The 20,120-nt window shown below is 38.1% G+C and overlaps 1 protein-coding gene and 1 long non-coding RNA gene across 4 annotated transcripts in view; one reads left to right on the top strand and one right to left on the bottom strand.

Moving 5' to 3' along the window:
- The window catches only part of LOC133072082 (uncharacterized), a 40,992-nt gene that overhangs the window by 13,889 nt on the left and 6,983 nt on the right, over window positions 1-20,120 (top strand). The gene's annotated exons all lie outside the window — the stretch shown is intronic.
- Window positions 1-20,120, bottom strand: part of PON2 (paraoxonase 2) — a 27,610-nt gene continuing 7,490 nt past the window's right edge. For 2 of the 3 annotated variants that reach the window (XM_061164926.1, XM_061164925.1), the window contains 7 exons: window positions 13,334-13,389; window positions 8,016-8,181; window positions 7,345-7,471; window positions 5,124-5,324; window positions 2,268-2,349; window positions 1,413-1,541; window positions 1-803 (listed from right to left, as the gene is read on the bottom strand). In XM_061164926.1, coding sequence (XP_061020909.1) covers window positions 645-803; window positions 1,413-1,541; window positions 2,268-2,349; window positions 5,124-5,324; window positions 7,345-7,471; window positions 8,016-8,181; window positions 13,334-13,389 — 920 coding nt within the window. In that variant the 3' untranslated portion in view covers window positions 1-644. The remainder of the gene's footprint in view (window positions 804-1,412; window positions 1,542-2,267; window positions 2,350-5,123; window positions 5,325-7,344; window positions 7,472-8,015; window positions 8,182-13,333; window positions 13,390-20,120) is intronic. The other variant, XM_061164927.1, reaches the window with a different exon arrangement.

Raw genomic sequence — 20,120 nt, forward strand, 5'->3', positions numbered from 1 at the left:
TTCCAGTTACCATATTTAATTAATTCATTCTTTTTTATTCAAATAAAAGGCTTATTTTTCATATTTAATAAGATAAATTAGTATTGTTATTGCCTGTCCCTCCCAAGGAAACCCCACAAGTAAGTGGCCACGTTCTGCTGAGGATATGCCATGAGAATTAAGCACAGACAAAACTTGGGCTTTAGTTAGTCTTTACTATAACTCCAACTCTTTAATAGTAAACAAAGATGTAAGTATAAGACATCAAAACATGTCATGTATCAGTAGATCTGAGTCATAGTGGTCACACTGGTGGAGCTGAGGTCACTCACATTTTAAGGAAATATAATCTACCCTGTTTCAGTGGAATTTATGCTCTGGCAGTTGGAAGGCAGACATGAGGCTTATTTTGTGCAGAGTGTATTCACTTAGCTGAAAACAGCTTTCTTCTCTTACCTGTACTTGGCATTTTTAAAAACTGTTCACTTTCTTTTAATGTTAAAAGTGCTATGTGAACTGAAGGGGTCCTTTCATTGCTGAAATAAATTTACTCTATGTGTCACACATTTTGGGGTCAACATTGCTGGTTAAATTCCCTCAGAATTAGCAATTCATAGAAAATTAGTTGTTGAGACGCTAGCACACCTGCATACCAGAAGGGCCATTTACAGCTCACAGTATAGGGCTCTGTGGTATAAAGTGCCTATGAGCAGCTTCTTGTCATACACGGAGGCCACAGAACTTCCCTGGAGAACAGATCCATTGTTGGCATAAACTGTAGTCACTGTAGGCTTCTCAGATAAAATATTCTGGATGCGGAGAACCTATTCAGGAGATATGAAGGATTAATATAAACCACCATCCACCCATGCCACTCAGTCATCAATAATCTTGCACAAAGACACAATGATTAAGAGGACATGCTGTTGAAAATAGCAGTTAGCAATTTTGTTAATGTTTAAATTACTTTGTTAAAACCTCAAAGAAAGTACTTTCTTAAGCCACCGAGGGACTGCATGCCAACACCGGATTGAGTGTTATTACAGTAATTGAGCATTAATAGAAAAACTTCCACACTAATGTGCCTACTTTAGCATGAACAAAAGTTGTGCCATGCAGTGAGCTGACAATAAGCCAGGTATTTAAAAAATTGCCAGTATACCACACAAGGAGGGCACATCTTTAGAAAAAAAGATCTTTTGACCAGCTTCTACCATCATTTACTACATCAAAAGATTACCTTTTTAAAAGTATTTGAACAATGTGAAATTCTGCCAATTATTGGCTTAAAGCAATTACGAAGCCAACTGCCACACGTTTATTGTATTATTGGTTTAAAAGGACTAAACAGACCATCCCTGGGACAGTTTATTGTATTATTAGTTCAAAAGGGTTTGAATAATTAAGGTTTAAAAAGTAAAACATATAAAAACCTCTGATGAGGGAGGATTCTTCGGGTCATACACGAAGAGCTTCTGGCCATTAGGATGACAGCCTACCAAGACGTCCCCCGAGGAAGGGTCAATAGATAAATTATCCACCAGTGTATCCAACTTGAGTACCTTCCAAATGAAAAAACGTCAACATCTAAATGTCATGAGAAACCTCAATTAGATAATTTAGGGCTAACCTTTCTTGCCCCTGTGCATATGGGGAAATTATACCCATCTCCTGCTTCCACTCTTTAACACCAATATTGCATAAAATAAATTTAACACACTCGTTTAGAGTCACTTTTCATTCTTCCTGAAATTAAGAAAGTTAGGACAATAATCAATCTCTCTAAAAAATGAACCCCTTTCCCCTTTTAAAAGATGCACAATGATAGGTTAGCTCAAGAAACTCATTCAAATAAATTCTTCATCAATCTAAAATATGTGTTGTCAAGCAGGAAGAAAATAATAATGGTGTGGAACCCAATTTCCACCTTCATTTATTATTGAAAGAACTGACAACTTGCATAAATCTTCATTTCGGAATTCATCTATTAGTCTTTTCAACTGTGAAAATTTCTTACTGGAATTCATCGGGTGCCATCAGTACTTCATGGAGTGGGCGCTAACTCTGATGCAAATGTCCCTCCCAACATACAGCTGCATGTAATCAGTCATGACTGTTCTTGTGACTTTGGGAAACAAGAGACTTAGTCAATTATAGACAGGTAGCAGTGAAAAACCCAGAGTAGCAACACTGGCTATTCTGTTTTAAGGGAGGTATTGTTATAATATAGTATGACTATGTAATTTCAAGATTAATGTCAACTTTAGTTATAGAAAGAAATATTTTACCTTCAACTGAGTTAAATTCATATTAGGGTGCTTTTCCAAAACATGAATTTCATGAGCCAGTATATCAGCAACATAGATGAACCTTTGCAGGAAGGACACACTGGTTAGAGCTCCAAGCCAAGATAAAGCTTCATTAACACAGTGGGAAGAATAAGTCTTAATAACCTGCCAAGAAGTTAATCAATGATGGGCCCTCAAGGAAAGCCTGATAAAGGCCAACTTTTATTTAAAAGTAAGCTTTCAAAATCAATTCAGTGCTGCTACAATAGTCATGGAATTGTTAAATTATTTTTCAAAAGATTGGTAAGGAAAAATAATATAGGGCAGCATTTAAAATATCAAGTCTGTGGGGTGGGAGGTGGGAAGAAGGTTCAAGAGGGAGAAAATATATGTATACCTCTGGCTGATTGATGTTATTGTATGGCAGAAACCAACACAGCATTGTAAAGCAATTATCCTCCAATTAAAAACAAATAAATTTTAAAAATATATAAAGTCTGTGATATTTGCCACTGAAGGGACAATAAAACAAATGTTTAAAAAAATATTTTATATTCCACAATATAATTTGATATTTCAAGAGCTCATATACCTGTAGAAATATTTGGTATAAAACAGAAGACATTTATTAACATACTGAGAACTTCAAGCATTAGAGATAAGTATATACTCAGAATAATTTGTCTGCATCTAAGGAGGGTGAATTAATGGACTGCTTTACCATAATCTTCCTCATTGAATTGACTGTTCCATGGCAACTGTTCTATTGAGCAATTATAATGGGTAAAACCATGAACTCAGTATTGTGACAGATATAAACATGACGAAAACAGCTGTTTTTCCTGAAAAGTTTATCATGTGTTGTGGTAATTAGATGGCCTGTACACATTAAACAAATAATACAGCATGATGGTACCATAAGACATATTTTGGGTTTAGAGACTGAAGAAATATATAACCCCTGAAAAAATAGAAGGGCTTACAAAGAAAGGGGCATCTGCAGTGGACATGGACTGAGCGACTGGATTTGAGGATATGAGGACAAAGCATCTTTTAGGCAAAAGAAAACGTGAGCAAAAGTACAGTGAGCAAGAATGAAAGAGGCAGGTTTGCAAAATACTCAGCTCCTGTCTAAAGCGTAGTAAGTATGAAAACAGTAGAAGAGAGAGGTCGGAGCTAGCCTATTAAAGTCTAGCCCTTTAGCCTGCCTTGATTTGGAAAGCAGTTGGGGTCCACTGAATTTCTGGAATAACAGAGTGTAATAACAACAAACGGTCGGCTCTGTGCAGCAATCACTAAGCATGTGGTTTGTGCCTGGCTGGGCTCAGGGTGAGGAGTCAAAGGTGAAGCAGACACAGGTCCCTCTTCCAGAGGTCTTGGAAGGGCAGTGGGACACAGAAAGACAAAATTGGCAATGGTGCAAAAAAAAAAAAAAATGGACTGAAGACAAATGGGAAGAAAGTGAGAGTGAGAACTCAAACCAAGCAGGTGTCAGTGGAAAGGAAGAGGGGCTGAGGAACCACACGCAGAACCAGTGTGACCTGCTCAGTGGCTGGGCAGAGTAGTGAGAGAGGAGTTAAAGCTGGGCCCCTATTGGTATTACTATTTTCAGCCTGAGTGACTGGAAAGTTTGACTCTCATAATTGAAAGATGAGAGTCGGGGAGAAAAACAGATTTGGTGGGAGAGGTTGGATTGGGTCAGTTACAGACAATTTGAAAGATTCTACATCCATTTTCTGTAATCAACAATAAAGAAGAAACTGTCATGAAAATAAAGACATTTAGTTGTCAAGGATGGCAGATTTATTTCACGTTATATGTGTAGTAGTTTAAATTGTTCAACGCGCTAACCTAGTAAAAGGGAAAATTAATAAAGAATTTAATATCCTTTCTGTAAACTAGAGTTGGACATATAAAAGTAAAAGAATTTGGGGGCGGAATTTGGCACTATAAAAATTAACATTTAAAAGGAGCACTCTTTGGGCGAGTAGTTCTATTTTGAGGAGTTCTACAGAAACGCTTGTACAAATGTGCAGAGGGAAGGGGCTCATAGCCCCAGATTTAGCCAATACCCAGTAGGCATTTGAACCTCAGTCTATATGACTCCAAAATCTGAAGATTTAACCATTATGCTGTCATTCTCCCTTGGGGGGAGGTTCTGCCTTAAAAACATATGGATAAGTTTCAGTGGTAAAAGAAAAATAAAAAATGTATTTTGTACAGAAAAGAAAATCATATATATTCATAGAGAACTGGCTAGTTTACAGTCATCCTTATAATGGAATAAAACAATAAAAGCCAATAAAACAATAATATATTTATTTAAAAGAAAAACATCTACCTTATATTTAAATATGTATATATAAATATGAACCCATTTTATAAAAATTTACATTTATAAAATTAAATTCTGTAATGATATAGTTGCTGTCATTGTTAGCTGCTAAGTCCTATTTGACTCTTTTTGCCACCCCATGGACTGTAGCCCACCAGGCTCCTCTGTCCATGGGATTTCCCAGGCAAGAATACTGGAGTGGTTTGCCATTTCCTACGCCAGGGGATCTTCCTGACCCAGAGATCAAACCTGCATCTCTTGTGTCTCCTGCATTGACAGGTGGAGTCTTTACCACTGTGCCACCTGGGAAGCCCAGTAACCTTGGAAGGCCAATAATGTATTACATATATGTATTATAATATCATAGCATTATAATAATAGTTATAAATATCATATATATTTATCATAGACCAAAAATAACAGGTAAGCTATTTCTGCCTTAAAAAAAAAGAGAAAAGTAAAGAATTTCACCCAGCACTATGACTAAATAGAAATGAAAATACTTCTGTAAGAGCTCATACTTTTTATCAGGTGAAATATTGATCCCATTTGCTGAATCAAATCCTTCTGCTACCACTTTAACTTCATTTGGACTGTAGTAAACAACATTTGTCCAGTGTAAGTTCAAGTATGTTTCCAAATACTTTAAGAAAGGATCAGAGAAATAGTGGTCATTGGTAGCATAGAAATGTTCTGGTCCAACAGCTATGATATCATTCACACTGGAAGAGAAAAATAACATGTGAGAGAAAATGAAAAGCCAGTTGGTCTCCATATTAAAGATTAAGTATCCAGAAGGTTTACACAATATGTGCCTTAAATTTCTGGTAAGAGGTTCCCTAGGAAAAGCTCAGCTAAAATCACATAGGTATAGTCATATGTAACCTACTATAATATCATATGCTGGAGAACAACTTTGTATGGTACCAAGTAATCTGAAGACAGATCATTTAGCAATTATGGCAGGATTATTACAAAAGAAAAAAGAACTTAGTGCCGATAGAGTGTGTTTTTTTGACAGCAAGAAATGTAAGGTTTAAGAATAACGTGAAAGGACACAGCTATCCATTGTACAGAGCTTGATGGAGCCTTATTGGCTGGTGAGGTGGTCGGGCTGTCAATAGCATTTACCTAGCTTCCATTTTTCTCAGTTGCTGAATTTTCTTGAGTTCCTTTGCTTAGTTATTAGTCAAACTAAGGTTGACTGTTCAATTTCTACCTGACTCGCAAAGCCGACCTGCCAAGAATGAACAGGCACTCAATAAACACTTCCAGATAGATGGATGATGAAATTGCCATAGTGCAGTGCTTCAGGTGAGAGATTTATATGCTGAAAACAATTACATTTTTAAAACCAGTTAGGTAAGGGTGTTATTAAATTTAAATTCCAATTACCCTATGCAAAAATTTCTGAAAGAGTGGCTTTCCCCTTTGTTAAAGAAAAAACACAGCTACAGGGAAGGTGGGTCCCCTCTTTCTGAAAGAGCTCCTTAAAGCAAAGGCTGCCTAGAGGGTACTTATGCTCCTATTTATTAGGAAGTGAATTTCTGGAAGAATGGTTGGCAGTTACACACTTAAGTTCTAGACAGACAAGTAGATATTAAAAATATTCATCAAGTTCAAGCTTAAAAGATGCTGCTGAACCTCCTTTAGTCACATTATCAACCAGCTGTGTTCTTGAAGTAGTAGTGACGCACTCCCAATTCTGTAGGGCCAGTAGCCCATGGCTACCTTGTGAAAACATTTCATGTTAGTTCCATACTAAGCATACAAACTCCATATAAAGCAGGCTACTCTTCCTTGGCAGGACAGGTATTATTATTATTTGTGTGATGAGTCATCTGAAATGGAAGGTGACAGAAGGAACAATGGTGAGGTTTGTCTTCTACTCTTGAGATGGCTCTGAAAAGCAAATCCCCTGCAGTCCAGCATTTCCTCATTTCTCAAGCGAGCCTGCATAGCACACTGACGTCAACTTTTCCTGCTCTGCAAGGAAACTACTGTTGTTTAGTTGCTCTGTCGTGGCTGACTCTTGAGACCCTATGGGCTGTAGCCCGCCAGGCTCTGTCCGTGGGATTTCCCAGGCGAGAATAATGGAGTGGGTTTTCATTACCTTCAGGGGATCTTCCCGACCCAGGGATGGAACCAGTGTCTCCTGCATTGCAGGCAAATTCTTTGCCACTGAGCCACCAGGGAAGCCCATTCTTCAAATTAAGGGACAATTAATCTCTACAGTATAGACTAGGACAGAAAACTCTCAAACCATGCACTTCCTGCCTCTTTTATTTAGTAGATTATATGAATATAAATTCAATTGGTGGATATCATGGTAGAAATTATGAGCAAGTTTTTCTGGGACCTGAAAAGGTCTCATGAACCTGTTATATTTCCCAGTTTGAAAGGATGTGCATTTGAGAGAGTTTCTAACGACTCTTTCTTGGGGGCTAAAAAAATCTGTGTATGATTTAATCACTTCAATACTGAGTTGAGTTTGGATAATATAATTTTGTCATGGCTAAAACACTGGATTCATTCAAAATTTTACATTCATGTAAATATTTATGAAAAGTAAAGTTGCAAGGAAACTATACATAGACATATACATGTAAATATATGTATTTGTTTATGTGTGTGTATGTATGTGTGTATGTATTTCAGCTCTTACAAAAGATGAAGGACCATGATACGGAATATCTGAAAAAGGTAGCAATAAATCTGAGAATGAACAAAAGGACTAATTACCTTGGAAGAAGCTCATGTTTGATTGTTTTTAGATGCAAAAGAGAATTTTCTTCCTCTTCAAATTTAAAAATTTCTACTGTATTTTTGAATTCTGGGTGGTTTACAACAAAGAGATAAACGGTGTCATCTAAAAAAATGAGAGAATAGAGTTCATTTACAAGATATAACTATAGGACCTCTGGGTAGATACTGACATTTAAATACCACGGGCAAGGAAAGGCTGAATGTGTAAGCTGTTAGAGGACCTACCAGATCATTCTTCTTCCCCATCTTTCCCATCACTGTCTTTCTTTATTTATTTCTTTATTTATTGATCATTGGTCTCCTGACCTTTAAGAAAGAGTGTTTCTCACTCTGTATACAGAATTCATGGATAATCTGTTCATAGTTTAACTTAGAAATAAAGCTCTTTTTCAATGCAATGAAAATAGATATATGAAAAGGTTATGAAATCTAAACACTCTTTCAGGTGTAATTAATAACTATTAGAAATTTCAAAATGTAGCATAACTTACTGCCAGATGAAGAGGCAATGTTGGACTTACTCATATGAAGAATACAGAAACAATTCATGAGTTGTTTTCTTATACAGATATGATCCAAATCTATTTTCCAGTCATTTGCAAACCACTGTTTTTTTTTTTAAATGTTGGTAGCTCATCAGTTCTTACCACTGTCTATGAAAGTGCTGATACCATGTGGATTAAATAAAGCCAAATTAAATCCACGGCTGATTCTTAATTCCAGTGCCCTTGGGTTTTCTTCATTTAGATCCATCATTAGTATTCCTCCAGGCTTATCTGGTGCAAAACTGTGAAGGCTTGGACATTTTAGACCCTTTTGAAAACAGAGCAAAAGTTAAATATAAAGGCTTAAGTATTTTTATGGGCTAAAGTAGCAACTATAAATAAGTGATACTTTGGCTAAAGATGCTGGCATAATGCTAGAAACACAAAGAAAGCAGAGATGAAACAATAAGAAAATAATAATTGGGGGGTGGAAGGCTGAAAGCCAAACAGTATCTGATATTTCTGAGTTGAAGCAGAGATGAGGGGTTTAGTCTCCTCAGAGGGTAACCAGAAGGCTGGCGGAGGTGAGATAACAGAGTTGAGGGCGGGAATAAACTGCTGTCTGACACATAGCCATCCTCTCCCAGCTGGGACATCAGGTGGAACTTTGTCTCATTTTTTCATCGCTAGATCCTAAGGTTGGATCAGTGCATGGCATGTACTCAGGCGGTCCTTTTCCCACTGATTCTAAATGTTGCTTTTATCATGTACTAGATCCTTGTTTAAATATTGGTCTGTCTGGGAACTTGTGCCCTATTTCTGTGCTAATATGTGACTTTTTAATTACTATAGCTTTATTCATTATATATATATTAGTATGTATATTATACTATATACATATTTAAACATGCTATATAGTTATCCCACACCACATTGCTTTACCTTACAAAATAATCTTAAATATATCTGCTCATTTATTTTTCTGTATAAATTTCAGTGGCTGTTCAAATGAAATCTTATAGTAGTGTTACTACTACTACATTATCTCCTTGGTTTTTCCTAGTGCATGGGAAAGTCATTGAGTTTTATATGTTCGTTTTGAATCCAACCATTTCACTCAACTTCCTATTAGGTCTAAGAGTCTGTCAGTTGAGTCTCCTGGACGGTTTAGAAAAACAAGTAATCACGCTGTCTGAAGTTAATGGCAGTTACGTCTTTTTTCCTACATCATATTTCTTTTTCGTGTTTTCTTGGGTTATTAAGAACTTTAGTAGATTACTGATGGTTACAGTGTTTTAGGGCATTTTCTTCCTTTTCTAAACATTAATGGGAAGGCAGCAAATGTTTCACCACTAAGAATGATGTTTGCTGTAGGTTTCTGGGAAGTTTCCTTCTACTTCTAGGGTTGTTTTTTTTTTTTTTTTAGCTTTTAATTTATTTCTGCTTTATTGACTATGCCAAAGCCTTTGACTGTGTGGATCACAATAAACTGTGGAAAATTCTGAAAGAGATGGGAATACCAGATCACCTGACCTGCCTCTTGAGAAACCTGTATGCAGCTCAGGAAGCAACAGTCAGAACTGGACATGGAACAACAGACTGGTTCCAAATAGGAAAAGGAGTACATCAAGGCTGTATATTGTCACCCTGCTTATTTAACTTATATGCAGAGCACATCATGAGAAACGCTGGGCTGGAAGAAGCACAGGCTGGAATCAAGATTACTGGGAGAAATATCAGTAACCTCAGATATGCAGATGACACCACCCTCATGGCAGAAAGTGAAGAAGAACTAAAGAGCCTCTTGATGAAAGTGAAAGAGGAGAGTGAAGAAGTTGGCTTAAAGCTCAACATTCAGAAAACTAAGATCATGGCATCCGGTCCCATCACTTCATGGCAAATAGATAGGGAAACAGTGGCTGACTATTTTTCTGGGCTCCAAAATCACTGCACATGGTGACTGCAGCCATGAAATTAAAAGACACAAAGTCCTTGGGAGGAAAGTTATGACCAACCTAGACAGCATATTAAAAAGCAGAGACATTATTTTGTCCACAACGGTCCATCTAGTTAAGGCTATGGTTTTTCCAGTAGTCATGTATGGATGTGAGAGTTGGACTATAAAGAAAGCTGAGCACAGAAGAATTGATGCTTTTGAACTGTGGTGTTGGAGAAGACTCTTGAGAGTCCCTTGGACTGCAAGGAGATCCAACCAGTCCATCCTAAAGGAGATCAGTCCTGGGTGTTCATTGGGAGGACTGATGTTGAAGCTGAAACTCCAATACTTTGGCCACCTCATTGGAAGAGTTGACTCATTTGAAACGACCCTGATGCTGGGAAAGATTGAGGGCAGGAGGAGAAGGGTACAACAGAGAATGAGATGGTTGGATGGCATCACTGACTCAATGGACATGAGTTTGAGTAAACTCCAGGAGTTAGTGATGGACAGGAAGGCCTGGCCTGCTGTGGTTCATGGGGTTGCAAAGAGTCGGACACAACTGAGGGACTGAACTGAACTGAATCAGGAATGAGAGTTGAATTTTATTTAATGCTTTTTCAGCACTGACTGAAATAATTGAGGTCTTTTCTCTTTTAAATTTTTCAAGTCGTACTTTACACAAATTTAAAAGAATACCTTCCCAAGTGAAAGTGAAGTCACTCAGTTGTGTCTGACTCTTTGCGATCCCATGGACTGTAGCCTACCGTGCTTCTCCATCCATGGGATTTTCCAAGCAAGAGTACTGGAGTGGGTTGCCATTTATTTCCTTCTCCAGAGGATCTTCCCAACCCAGGTATCAAACCTGGGTCTCCTGCGTTGTAGGCAGACGCTTTACCATCTGAGCCACCAGGGAAGTCCAAAAACCTTCCCAAAAACCTTACTTTATGCTCAAATTGTATTTAATACACATTTTCTACAATTAAAAAATATCTATCAAATTATACAACTTCAAGATCCAACAAACAGAATAAACTGGAATTATGCTATTGTTCCATGGCACTGACAGTTTAGTGGTTAATAATCTGTCTTCTTTATCAATGTACCATAAACAGTAGCGTGTCGATGCACGGGAAGCTCTACCAGGGATGTAATAACTCTTCATGTGCGCTTAGTTGCTCAGTCGTGTCCGACTCTCTGTGACCCTGTGGGCTGTAGCCTGCCAGTCTCTTCTGTCCATGGGGGTTCTCCAGGCAAGAATACTGGAGTGGGTTGCCATACCCTCTTCCAGAGGATCTTCCCAACCCAGGGAGGGAACCCAGGTCTCCCGCACTGCAGGCGGATTCTTTACCGTCTGAGCCACCAGGGAAGCCCAGTAATACTGGAGAGAGTAGCCTAACCCTTCTCCAGAGGATCTTTCCAACCCAGGAATTGAGCCAAGGTCTCCTGCATTGCAGGTAGATTCTTTACCAGTTGAGCTACCAGGGAAGCCCCAATAACTCCATAATTATCTTAGTTTAAGATATCATTTAAACCTGTTTTTATCTTTTTAAAATTTTATTTCCACTTGTGGTAAAATATACATAAAATTTACCATTTTCACTATTTTTAAGTGTACAGTTCAGCAGTTTTACGTACACTTACACTGATATTTAAATCTCTATTCTATTCTGTGTCATCCAAGTCCTCATTAAATGTGGTGTTAGTTTTGAGGTTGCCCCTAATTGTTGAATGGGAGGGGTTAATGGGCTACAGTGCTTGGAAGAAGAAGCAAATGCCACGATGTAGGAGTTACTCATTTAGAAAGGAGCACATACTAGGAAATATTAGAGACAATGCCAAGTAAATTTTAAAGACCAATAAAATGAAAGTAAATCATTTTAAATTAGTAATAAGTCATATAACCAAGGAAGGATAAGAGAAAATCATGCAGAAGAAATTCTGTTGACTTGACTGCAAGATCACTGTGACTATATTAGATCTCTCAGCTAAAAATGGCTGTAGATTTATGTATTTGAAGACCTCGCTCTTCCTAATTCAGATTTATTCTTACAGGGATAAAATCTTGAAATAGATGAGTTCTGGATTACCCAAATCTCTGAGAACAGCTTCTTTGGAAAAAAAAACAAAAGGCACACAACTGCCTTCTACTTTACTCCAGATATTTGTACCTTTGGTTATGTATAATGCTGACGAGGAATCTCAGTGCTTTTCCCTAAGACTGTAAGCCATATGTGGAAGCACGTGCTTCTACACAGGCCCAGAGTCCTCCCAGAAATATAATTTTACTCATTGTGAGTAGGTAATGAACTACAATTTTTCTTTTAAACTTGCAGTTTGAAAATTTAATATAAATATCCATGCTTCTGCCAAAACCTACAGTATTTCTTTTCTCCCTCCGTGGTAGACAAGCAGCTGCTCACAGGCTTTCAAATAAAAAGCATCAAGAACCTGAAGAGTGTTCTAACCCTCATTCTCATCTAAGCTGTGTTCTCTCACCTTTCTCGTAAGTCTGACAGTTATTTTATTAGTGTTGCTACTGTCTTCTAAAGCATCTCCAAGTTTTTCACAACTTTCCCTGAGTCTCAGAGCCTGAAAATAATGGCTGCTGAGAGGGAACAGAATACCTCCAGGCTGCCTTCAACGTTGGATACTTTTTCCTTGATTTAAAAGATTTATTTATTTATTTGGATGCACTGGATCTTAGTTGCAGCATGCAGACTCTTAGTTGTGGGATGAGGATCTAGTTCCCGGGATCAAACCTGGGCCCCCTGCATTGGGAGTGAGGAGTCTTAGCCACTATACCACCAGGGAAGTCCTGAAGTTGGGTTCTTCTTTCTCAAGAAAAATGGAACCCATGAAGATGCTGAAGTCCATCACCTTGGCTCATGCCAGGGAGGAGAGAGGTAGAACTTCCTCTTTGGCCCATATATACAGTTTTCCAATTAGAATACATATTGGTATAACCTAGCATCACTCTGGCCAATCTATTTTAAAGTCTTTAAAATATATGCCTGAAAAGATTGTTACTTTTCAGGTTATAAAAATTAAGGCAAAAGTGAAAGGTAAACTCAAATCAATGACTTTCCACTGATGATAGGCTTTTCATCGGGGAAAAGAAAGAAAGAAAAAGCACTGGGCTTCCTTTAGGAGTTAGTATATTGTTCAAAAATAAATAACAGCAAGAATGCTAGCTTTAAATTGAATGTTGAATGGAAAGAAGGGTATATGCTGCATTTAAAATAGCACAATGTATCAGTATCCACAATCATGCTTCAGATATCATTTTTAATAACAAACAGATTGCACTAGAATATTTTAGTGCAAGGCAGTGGGGACATAAAGAGAAGTCAACTGGCAGCGACTTTTTAATCCCTATATTTAGAGAAGCTGGAGGTAAATTTCCAAGATCCTGTTTGACCTGTCTTTTGTTTTCAGAATATAATTTTGAAAGTGAGGAACTTTAAAAACAAGTGACTGCTTTGCAGGCCTCATGAAACTTCCTTGTACTTCTTCCACTGAGATGGAGAAGGAAGATACTCACCACACTAAAGAAAGCCAGACCGTTGGGAAGTATATCAATATCTTCAGCGCCGGCTTCTGTTAAGTTCAAGAAATAGATAAATGTCATGTTCAAATTCTGTGATTTGTTAGGTAGAGCTTTGTTTACTTTATCAGTGTCTGTATCTTTCAGCACGGTTCCCATTTTTTCTTCCAAGGAACCACTCTCTTTAATAAACGTCAGTCCAAATCCTTTCCTGCAGTGAACTTCTGACTTTAAATATTAGAGATTTTATGTTTACTCAAATCAAAGTCAAGTAATCACTACATTTCTAGCTACGAGACTGAAAAAGTTGACATCTGTACACTCTTATGATAAACAGCCAGATGTCTATACAAAAGTAATTGACATCAGGGGAATATTACTTTCAGAATGAAGGACACATCATCATTTAACCATGCAAATATCTTGTCCCTTTCTCTGCTCATTCAGTCTGAAGCAAACACAGACATTTCTCTCATTACCAGAGATAAAACACCTGGGATTATATAGTCCCTCTTTACAAAACAATGTCTGTTCGATCTCATAAGCAAAGAGCTTTCTGTTTAATCTTTAAATTTAGGTTTTAGATTTAAAAAAAAACTGGCAAAAGAAAATTAATGAAAAATACCATGCACCTAAGCCAGTTGAAGCTTCAACACAGTCTCTGAGACAGACTACAATTACTATTGATTGTTTATTGATTGTCTGCAGTACACTCCACACAGCACAGCAAATAATTAGACATAAGACCTTCCCAGTGGTCTCACTGTGTCAATTCCATGGACAGATAATAGACCCAAACACAAGAAAAGAAGAAAAATGCCTTAGATTAAGCCAAATCATGACACATTCTTTGAGTCCACAAAATTCAGTCTTCCCCTTTAAGCCCTCTCCAGAGTATGTCTCCAAGATTATTTCTAGGTTGTCAAAAACAAACAGCACCTATCCAGCTATTTGGGTTTTGCTTCCTGAGTTTGCATTTAGCTGCATTGCCTCTAGTATTGCTCATTCCATCAGCAACAGCGGAGAAAAGCCAAAAAAAAAAAAAGAAAATGTCAAGAACTTCACTTCATAAAGATGACCCATATGCTGCTTTTCTCAGAAAGTGGAGAGATATGTCTAAGCATAGTGTGCTGGAAGAGTTCTTAACCTCGGGTCTGTGGAGCCACAAATGGGTTTTAAAGACTCTATGAACCCTTTGAAATTCTGTGCAATGCAAAATGTCCTGTACACGTACAGATATCTTCTGTGAAAAAGGTTCTATGCTTTCAGCAGATTCAAAAATGGGTCTGTGATACCTACCAAAAGTTCTATGGTGCTTCTCAACTGGTAAAGAGCGAGGACCAAGGAACCCTTCACCACGTACACACACAAAAACACACACATATGAACACATATGTGTACACACCATTCTAGTCCAAGTTCTGCTTTCTATATCCATTTAGTAGGAGCTCAATTAATTAAAATTTGTTGTTCTTGAAAAATTATTTAAGACAATTTCAATGTGTACATGCCTATACACACAGACAAAAAATATGTACAAAAAAAACTAAATGTTTTTTTGGGTGGTGGGATTTTGGGTTGAGTGATTTTCCTTTTACTCTTTAAACTTTTCTTTGTTTTAAAAATTTCTACAAAACATATTCTTTCAATAATCAAGAAGAGAGCAACTTTTTAAAAAGATATTTTCACTTCGACCACATTGCAACTTCTGTTTCATCCTGTTGCCTAATTTCAAGGGGAAAAAGTCATATCTGTAGCTTCTTTAGAATATTTTCCAGATCTAGTCCCCCATCTTCACCTCTGTAGCCAATACAACAGTAGGCATTTGTCATCTCATAACACCCTTTCAGTATGATTATTGTAAAAGTAGTCAAAGCTGGAGATGTTTTTTCTCCTCTAATTCAATAATAGAAACAGTAGTATTATTAGTAGTAACACATAACTATTAACATATATTGTGTTCACCAAGAACCAGGCTCCTTATAAGTACTTTATACATGTTCATATAATTTTCATAACTCTAAGAAGTGATAATATTATCTCTTATTTTAGCATAGAGAATATTGAGCCTTTGAAAGGTTAAGGTCACAAACTGGGAAGCTGGGATTCAAGTCTTTTGTTCTCACTTAAAAATACACAGAAACAAATACAACCTAACATTTAATGAAATTTCTCTGTCAGAACTATCCCCTGGTTCCTTTCTGAGAACACTTGACTTTGTAAATCCAACTGTGGTCGATTATGTATGTTGGCTTTTTCCTCAAAATGTTTTCTTCCATGCCTTTCACCAAGATCTTCATCAATTCATATGTTGTACTTTTCTTTCAAACCTCTTTCAAACCATCTTTCTCTAGAAAGTCTTGTAACTTAGCACATCTGATTTTGATCCCTTCATATTTCTTTAGCAATTATCTATCTGTGTCAGAGAAGGCCAACCCCTCCCCAGAATCCATACTTCCCTTATTGCTATTCAGCTACAGGTACATGGCAACATGTGTGTGCTTGCTCGTTCGTATCGGACCCTGTGTGACCCCATGGACTCCTCTGGGGTCACATGTGACCCTATGGACACCCCACCGGGCTCCTCTGTCCGTGGGATTTCCCAGGCAAGGATATTAGGGTAGGTTGCCATTCTCTTCTCCAGGGGATCTTCCTGACTGAGGAATCAAACCCAATTCTCCTGCAAGGGTAGGTTGCCATTCTCTTCTCCAGGGGATCTTCCTGACTGAGGAATCAAACCCAATTCTCCTGCATTTACCGACTGAGCCATCAGGGAAGTCCCTCTTGCTGATAAAGGTGGCTGTTTGTCTGAGTTCGGGTTAATGAGACATGAAGGTACAAGGTTTATGCAACTACTGGGTAATACAGAGTAAAAATATCTAGGTAAATGTTCTTCCTACCCCTTCCTGCTGGGAAACGGCAACAACTGGAGTTCTAGTCATGGACCAAGGTGGTACGTTGACAATAGCTGTGTCACTTCATCAGCCTTGGTCTCAGAATGACCACATGAGATACAGTCATCTAATCACCCTAGGCCATTTGCTTGCCTTTGGACTGTCACATAAAAGAAAATCAATTTCTTTCTTCTGTAAGTTACTCACTCTAATTTTATAACAGCTGATCAGCCCTTCATACCCAACAGAGTATCCAAAATGTAATGTAGCCTATTATTTTCCACTTTTTTGGTTCACTAATCAGATATATGTGTTAATGACTCTGGAAGAAGATACTATATTGAAAAAAATTGCAAAAGTTATTTAACCTCTCTGAGCCTTAGATCCTTATCTGTTATCAAAAGAAAAACAAAAAGTATGTCCATATCTCACACAGTGAGTTTTTCTGCTTTCCTTTTCATAGGTAGATTGCAAAGTACTTGATGACAAGAGCTATAAACTTTAATGCTTTAAAAAAAAAAACTCTCAAGCAGCAGTTATAAAAATCTTGACTGCCAAGTGTATAAAATCATTTATTAACTCGAAATAATCCATTCAAAATTTTTAGTCTAGGACTCTGAAGGCCAGCATTTTCAAAGACATTTTTAAATGTTTTAAACTTCAAATAGAATTAAATAGCTCTTTAAGCATATTTTTTATTATTTAGACATAGATATTATGCCAAATCTTAGTTTCTGTTAGATACACTAGAAAGGAATAAAAAATGGAATAAGTAGTGAACTTACTTTCTGACCCCCCTGAAGGCACATATCCTGCATGATACGTGGTAGTGATTGTTGTTGTTGTTTAGTTGCTCAGTTGTATCTGACTCTTTTGTGATCTTATCGGCTGTAGCCCGCCAGGCTCCTCTGTCCATGGATTTCCCAGGCAAGAATACTGGAGTGGGTTGCCATTTCCTTCTCCAGTGGTAGTGGTTATTTATTTATTAAAATAGACATGAGATGATATGATACGTATAAAGCACCTAAGAGTTCATTTCCAGTCATGATGAATGTAGCCTTGGGGTGTGTGTGTGTGTGTGTGTATGTACATGCACGTGCGTGTTCCTTGATGGGGATGGAGGGGGGTGGGGGCAGGGTATATGGTCTTACCTCCTGGAGGGATTAGCCGGCCTCAAGTGCATGGCTGTTACTGTTCCCAAAGTGGAAACTAAAAAGAGAACTGTATTCCCGCTGCCTACCATGAGAAGTTGCTTTCGCCCATATGGGAAAGTGTATCCTACTAATCCTTTGTAGTCAAAGACCACTGAATAAGCAACTGTTGTTAAAAACATATAACCACAAGCTATTATTAACCATTATGCATCCCTGACATAGCTCCTCAACAAATGTTCACATAGTGTATGGTAACCAGAGAGCAAAAGCAAAGAAGAAAGGGGAAAAAAGAAAAATACAATTTTAATTAGATCTAAAAATGTATCCCAAACGTGCTTCTAATCATCCAACGTCTTCGCGCCACTGCCTTTTGAAGTGCCTCAGAGACATTAAATGCTTCACAAGAAGGGCCATAGGTGACATATTTCCTCATTCTTCCCAACTGCAGACAGCAGCTCGCATACATCACAACATAAAGGTCACAAACACAGCCAGACGCCTGTTCAGAATACAAATGTTGTTGGACTTGTTTTTCTCCGAGGAGCTCTCTGTCCCAGTGAGTTGCAGCAGCAATGCACTTGGCAGCCTGTCCTGTCTTGTCGTCTGTCCCACGGAAGGCGGGCTTCACAGATGCAAGGCTATTTAACAATTTTACAATTATTAACTCGGTAGCAAAAGTAACCTCCAGGATCGCTAACTCAACTTCCCAACCTGAACAGGTCCCTCTCAGATGCCATCTGGCTTCTGCTGAGTGACCACTTCCAAGGAGCTCTTCCTGCTTGCAACCAGAAAGAAGGATGCATTTGTTGAGTTTCTCGGGACTTCAGACAACCTTAATTTTAGGACAGTCTGCGTTATCCAGCATAGACCTTTTCAATCCAACAGTTGGGTATTTGACACTGAGTTTGTATATTCCTGCTAAGTGTTTGGGCAACAGACAAAAAGGGGAAACCCCAGGAGAAAGAAGTCAAGCAGTCTAGTGAAGGGAGACAGGACTAGGAAAAAGTACAAAAGTAGCAATGGGAAAAGGAGACAAGAGCACAGGGAAAACGTGTAGAGAAGGAGAGGGGGCAAAACTAGAAAGAAACTCTGAAGTAGAAAAGGCTGCTCTGAAAACTAACAGGTTTCATGAATTGGCTTCCTGGTGGTTCAGCAGTAAAGAATCTGTCTACAATGCAAGAGACAAGAGTTCGATCCCTGGGTTGGGAAGATTCCCAGAGGAAAACATAGCAGCCCACTCTAGTATTCTTGCCTGCAGAATCCCACAGGCAGAGGAGCCAGGCAGGAGCCTGAGGTCCACTGGGTCTCAAGGAGTCAGACGTGACTGAAATGACTGAGCATGGGATGGCGTGAAATTGAAGCCTTCTTTGTGTGATCCAAAAAAGTTCCACTACTTTGTCTTTGACAAAAGTGCATTATGAATCCTCCCTGGAGTGAATGTGGTTGTACATATGAGTTCCTGAGTTTATTCGTGTTCCAACTCAAGGGCAATTTAGCAAACACTATCAAAACTTTAAAGATATGTGCTAACTGAACAATAATCCCACTATTGAAAACTTATCCTTCAGGTAAAAAAAAATGCAAGAGCTATATGCACGATGATGTTCACTGATTTGCTTGTAGTTGCAAAAACCTGCAGCCACTCAAATGTGCTTTAAGGAACTGGTTAAACAATAATGGTACATGCAAATATTAAAAAGAATGAGGTAGGTCTATTATAAGTGTTAACACGGAAATCTCTTCATGTTCAGAATGAAGCAAGTTGCAGAATATAATTTTATACTAAGAGGCCACTTGTGAAAAAATAAATATATATGCATATATTTGCTTGCATTTGCACTGGAAATACCAGAAAGGATAAAATAGAAACTGTGTCTGAGGTTACTTTTGTGGGAGATGGAAATTTTTTTTTAATTTAATTATTTACTTTTTATTGAAGTATAGTTGGTTTACAGTGTTGTGTTAGTTTTATCCATACAGCAATAGTGATTCAGTTACATGTGCATATATATATTCTTTTCCATTACAGGTTATTACAAAATACTGAGTTTAGTTCCCTGTGCTACACAAGACACTGGACCTTATTGTTGTCGTTCAGTCACTAAGTTGTGTCTGATTCTCTGCAACCCCACGGATTGCAGCATACCAGGGTTCCCGGTGCTTCACTTATTGTTTATCTATTTTATACATGGTAGCATGTATATATTAATCCCAAACGCTTAATTTATCCCAACCTCCCCTTCCCCCTTTGATAACCAAAAGTTTGTTTTCTGTGGCTCTATTTCTTTTTTAGAACATAAGAAAATTACTTATTTATTCATTCCTTCTTGACTTCTGGCTGTGCTAGGTCTTTGCTGCTGTGTACAAGCCTTTCCTAGTTGTGAGCGGGGCCGACTCTGCGGTGCCCAGACTCCTCATCGTGGTGGCTTCTTTTGTCATGGAGCGTGGACTCACGCTTCTGTAGCTGTGGCTCAGGAGCTTTAGAATGGGGTCTCAGTACTTGTGGCCCACCAGCTTAGTCGCTCCGTGGCATGTGGAATCTTTCTGGACCAGCGATCGAACCCGTGTACACTGCATTGACAGGTGGATTCTTACCCACTGTACCACCATGGAAGTCCCTCTCTCTGGACCTGTTTCTGTTTTATACATAAGTTTATCTGTGTAATTTTTTTAGATTCCACAGGTAAGTGGTATCATATGGTATTTGTCTTTGTCTGGCTTACTTCACTTAATAGG

Source organism: Dama dama, chromosome 18 (assembly GCF_033118175.1).
Source record: "Dama dama isolate Ldn47 chromosome 18, ASM3311817v1, whole genome shotgun sequence".
Classification (NCBI taxonomy): domain Eukaryota; kingdom Metazoa; phylum Chordata; class Mammalia; order Artiodactyla; family Cervidae; genus Dama; species Dama dama.